The 5,359-nt window shown below is 41.9% G+C and overlaps 1 protein-coding gene across 2 annotated transcripts; it reads right to left on the reverse strand.

The window, feature by feature from the left end:
• Positions 1-620: 620 nt before the first annotated feature.
• Positions 621-4,020, reverse strand: Gpr85 (G protein-coupled receptor 85). Of its 2 annotated transcripts, none has more exons than XM_027926503.2 (2): positions 3,917-4,020; positions 621-2,544 (listed from the first exon to the last, which is right to left on the reverse strand). In XM_027926503.2, the coding sequence occupies exon 2, from the start codon at positions 2,372-2,374 to the stop codon at positions 1,262-1,264; it is 1,113 nt and encodes a 370-aa protein (XP_027782304.1). In that variant the 5' UTR covers positions 2,375-2,544; positions 3,917-4,020; the 3' UTR covers positions 621-1,261. The 2 variants fall into 2 exon arrangements, with proteins under 2 accessions (XP_027782304.1, XP_027782303.1); XM_027926502.2 differs by lacking the exon at positions 3,917-4,020 and adding an exon at positions 3,639-3,672.
• Positions 4,021-5,359: the final 1,339 nt, after the last annotated feature.

Consider the following 5,359-nt stretch of genomic DNA (forward strand, 5'->3'; position numbering starts at 1 on the left):
AATACCAGAAATCATATTATAAGCTTTCACAAGTTAAAACTGAAATAATTTAAACGACCAATACACTGAATGTGCAGAAAGTATAAACAGGACTGTGCCTTCCATAGAATAAATGCTTCACAAATTGTGCAGGATGTCATACTAAGGCTGTGGTCTCCCCTTGACAGCTGACTTAAAATATAAACATACATCAACTGCCCGCTTCTTAGAACACACTAGAATGGGTAGCACACCTCAGAAGAAAATCTCATTATTCCAATGATGTGCACCTTAATTTTCAAACCATGTGAGGAAAAAGGAAAAAAGAGTATTAAATGATCTTCCATGCACTTCCAGATGAATGACCATGACCAGTTACTGATTCAATATCCCTTGCCTATTTGCTCCAATGCTAAATAATATGAAGGATACTAGATAACCCTTTAAGGCAACATGTGTTTATTCTGCATTATTAGAACCGCTCAGTTGTGACTGACTGGTACCATTAATGTTGCCTCCCAGACCAATATCTAGCATTTGTAAAATGTAAATGAATTGGAAAACCTTTATACTAAATCAACAGAAACCACATAATACAGCTCAATGCTAGCAATTTCACTAGTAGGTAAGGAAAGTGGTATTTAGAAATAACAATGTTTTAATACAAAAAAAAAAAAAAAAGATAAACTCTAATCGGAACCAATAAACTGCTTTGGAATCTCCCCAAAACTTACAAGGCGATTTTTAAAGTGTGATATTCCAATAACTCATGGCACGTCTTTAGTGTATTACAGTACTTTAAGTCCCCAAATAGTTTAGTCTTTGCAAAACAAAAATAGTATGAAATGTTTTAAAGTCTTCAGACTTCTAAAATTAGTTTTTATCAACAAATTTACCTCATGTCAACTTAATTTATTAAGATGTCCAATGCTAATTGTTTTTTTTGATGTTTTTTTTTTTCATACATAGTGATATACACAGCATTTAGCACTGATACTTAGCACCTGCTACTTTCATTATCTAGTTTTCAACCACAGAAAGAAACTTAGGGCAGTGGTTCAGTCCTTTCTTAATTACAAACCTTCACCAGCAGTCAGCAGGATCACTCTGAGATTTAAAATAGGATTATAGGTGAACTATTGCAAAGACTGCAGAATGTTGCCCAAATCCTTGTAACTGCTGATCCCATTCTTGAATTTCTTCTCAAGATATGGCTACAGGCCACAATTGCTTAGCAGAGAAGGTTAGTGTTTCACAAGGCTAAAGATTTACAGATGCTCCCTCATATAACACAGTAAGGTTCCCTTGGTAACCTGGATTTTCTGCAGTAAAGAAGGGTTGTGCTGAAACAGCGCCTCAGCTCCCTGTTGGAGAAAATGCAGACAAAAGGATTGATTCCTGCTTGGGCAAAACTCATCCAGACAGCGGCTGTGAGAAATCCCCCTGGTACTACAGGCCCTCTTGCAAAAACTCTCCAATAACAGGCCACCAGGTAGGGGCCCCATAAGGTTAGGAAGAGGAAAGTCATTATATAGAACATTCTGCTGATCCTTTTCTCCATTTTGAACTCGTCTAAGACCAACAGCCTTCTTCTGCCTGTGGTGTTTGCATTTTGCCTGATGCCCAGCAAGGTGGGTGGCGTGGGACCCCTTCCAAATCCTGCTAGCCAATTGGCAGCTGCCTGGCCACTGGCTCCAGGACCATGAAAAGTCCAGTTCTGGCTGACTGCTGCTACAAACTGGACTGGCTTCATTTTCCTTCGATCGTGGACAAAAAATATCAGCTTGAGGTAGACAAGCTGTGTGGCTAGGAGGATGAGAGCAAGGAGCAGCATAAATCCTAAGGAATCATTAGCCCTGAAGGAGCGGTGTTGGAAGGTGCACTGATCCTCCTCCCTAATGAATGAATAAGTGCCCACATCTAAAACTGGGGGGAATGCCATGGCCACAGACAGAGTCCACACCATGCAGATCACAGCCAGACACGTCCAAAAGGTCAGCCTCTTTGTATAAAAGCGGTGATGGGCGATAGCTAAGTATCTGGTGACACTGATGCAGAAGAGCATGAAAGCAGTGTGGAAACAGGACAAAACCCCCAGAAAGGCAATCACTTTGCAAGTCAGAGTCCCGTAAGTCCAGGTGGAGCCATTTTTGACAGAGTTGAATACAAATGGAAAACAAATTGCAGATCTGAGGATATCTGAACAGCAAAGATCCAGCAGAAAGTAGTAAGGTGCTCTATGCAAGGTCTTATCTTTCACTAGCAAAATGGAGATCAGAAGGTTGCCCACCACGCTGACTCCTATTATGAAACCCAAGGAAGTCAGTTTCAGAAAGGCTGTTAGAGGCGAGAGATTTTGCAAAATGTTGTCAGCTGCATGGCTATAGTTCGCCATAGATGGATGGAGGATAAAGATACAGCCTCAGTTAAGTTTCATGATCTAGATATAAGAACAAGGAAAAGATAGATCCATACATTTTACTGAAAATGTAATCCACAACGAGAATTGATCCGATCTGCAGTCATGCTTCCTCTTTTCTTCCATTTGATTTGCCATCAGAATATCTGGAAAAAAAAAAAAGAGCTATCAGTTCTTAAGTTAACAAGTAATGATGTCAGTGCTAACATAAAGCTGTTCATTTATGGGGAAGCAAATAAAGTTTTAATTTCAAATAGTAGTTTTTGCTTCAGTAAGTATTTTTGCTTGAGATTTCAGGGAATTAGCTTGTTTAGTTTTTCAAGCCAGGTGATTTTAAAAATGTCCATATTCTAGAGAACATACATTTGACTGAGTACCTTGAGACTAAAAGGAATAAAATGTTCCACAGTCATAAAATATGCCGGTCTAAGAATTAATCACTAGTATTGCAATGAAATCTCTAAGATTGGTGATGGGAGACAGAAAGGCTACCTACATTTTTCTGAGGTGTGTTAGTACTGTCAGTGTTTTACAGGCAGCTTCCCTGCTCATATGGATCCAAAGAACCCTGCAAAAATGTGTCTTTTAACTCAAGTGCCACTGTTCATGCTGCATGAGTATTTGTTGATTCATTTTAAAACATAATATTACTACTAGACTTCAAAATTAATAGAAGTTGTCCCAAGATTTGATGTGATTTAATCTTTTGTCTTTCCCTTTCTATCCCATCCCCCAACTTTTGGCAAATCTTGTCTCTTTTAAGCCCACATGATTATTAAAAATGGTTAATGTAAATATTGGCCAGGGAAACACACCCAAAGGAATAATGCACTTCCATCTGTAAACCTTGGCTGCCTGTATTCAAATGAATATAACACAAATCTGTATCTCCTAGGCAATTATGCTCTTCTCATTTACACTGAAAAATCTGGTGCAAATTCCAAGCGGCTTCATTTTAAAGCAAAAAGCACATTGTCTCTTAGATGCCTGGGAGCTACATCAGAGAAATTGGTTTTCTCTGTTATTCCCACGAAGCATGTTTCCTTAGCCACTTTTCACTTGCTGGGGATATGCTGATGGAAGCCTAGGCAAAACTGCGTTCGATGATTTTAATTTCCCCACCGGTACATCCCCGGGTAAATACCGATCGCATCATGCAACATTACGAAACCTGAAATCCGCCACCCCTGGATTTATAATGGGGGAGGGGGAGGGGGAGAGAGAGACATGCATTACATACGCGAAGATGGGGAGAGAGATTGCCTCTGTGCTGCAAGGGAAGGGTTTCGGTGATTCGCAGTCTGATATTCCTGTCTTGCAACGCTTTCCAGAAACGAAGCTCTCAATAAGCCTTACTGAAGATGCATTGTCTGAATGTATTTCCATTATGCAGTTTAATGTCAAAAAAAAAAAAAAAAAAAAAAAAACTCGGGGGGGCTCTTTCCCGTGAACCTGCAATTTCATCAACACTGTGCAAACCCCCTCCCCCCGAACTTAACCAAGAGTATATCCTCCTACCTGTTGGTGTTGGATATCCCGACAGACTATAGCTTCTTCTTTCTATAAATTGCTGATTTTTTTTTTTGCCTTAGTGCCTTGACTGAGCATCCAGGCAGGGCTCGGCGGCGCCTGCGCGCTGGAGCCTCCTTGAGCTCCAGCCGCGTCCTCCCCTGTCGCAGCGGCACTGTCTCCCCCAGTAACGCAGGGTTCGCGGCGGCGGCGGCGGCGGCGACGCGGTGGCGAGGGCGGCAGCAGGGGCTGCCTCAGCCTCTGTGGTGCCCCGGGAGCCCGTTTGCGTCTCCAGAGCTAGCTGGGTTTGTTGACTGCCCTGTCCAGTTCAACTGACAGAATTAGGCTTTTGTCACCTTGTGGCTGCTTCTGAACTTTTCCCTCCCCGCATTTTAAGTGGGGGCTTGGAAAGGCTCATTCAGGACCTCAGGCCCATCCTCTTCCCTTAGGGCAGCGCACAAGGAAGCCGCCGTGCCCAGGATGCCCGCCCCTTCCCCAGCTTCCCGGAACCCTCGCCTTCCCGGAACATTTTCTTCCTTTCTCTTTTAGGGTAGTTCAAAGCATTGGAAGCTTCTTTTGGAATTCTTCTTAAATGATTTCCTCTGCTGACCTTTGAATTTGCAGGTTAGCTGGAAGGGGTGGGGGGTTGGGTGGGGGGAGGGAGAAAGAATGAAAAAAGAAAAGAGAATTTAAAAAATTGCACAGTCAAAAAGCTTGTCAATGGGGAAGAAGGGAAAGCAGGTTAGGGCAACCCTGTCTTTGTTAGTCATCATCTATTTCCGAATGCACGCAAATCTGCGTTTTGGAAGGGAAAAACTAACTTCGGAGGACAATTGCAAAAATAATTTACATTCATTCTACCTTAACGGAGATGACTAAAGAATAATTCGTTGTACGGGGGGAAAAAAAAATTAAATGGCTATTCCTTGCATTCCACCCCACCTTGGAACAGCCTTTCTTTCCCCTTTTTTCAAGTTCGTCTGACCAATAGGTTGGTGATGTCAAAGCAGTTGTGTGTATGAGTTTCCTCCCCCCCCCCTTTGTTATTACAGATGAAAAATACCAGGAACATAACGAATACATAAAACTTACACCAGTCCAAACCGTCCGATGATATCACAAACACCACATATAGTCTGATACCTGGGTGCTTAGGGATGCCTCTAGAATCATGCATTTCCTTATTTTACGATTTCCGAAGAGTTTTTTTTGTGAGGGTGGTATAAGATTTTAAGCAACCACCCCCCACTTCCCACCCCCCAAAAGCAAGCAGACATGCTTTCATTAATCCTCAATGTAAAACGTCTGCTTCTCTTCCTGCATGCTTATTGCTTTATAATAATCTCTTAATGAAACAGAAAAACTAAAAAATCTTCTCTACAGTAATAATTTGATCTCTAGACAGCAGTAAAATACCTCATTGCTGGGTGGTGAGACTGTGACATTCGGGAG

Source organism: Marmota flaviventris, chromosome 1 (assembly GCF_047511675.1).
Source record: "Marmota flaviventris isolate mMarFla1 chromosome 1, mMarFla1.hap1, whole genome shotgun sequence".
In the NCBI taxonomy this organism is placed as follows: domain Eukaryota; kingdom Metazoa; phylum Chordata; class Mammalia; order Rodentia; family Sciuridae; genus Marmota; species Marmota flaviventris.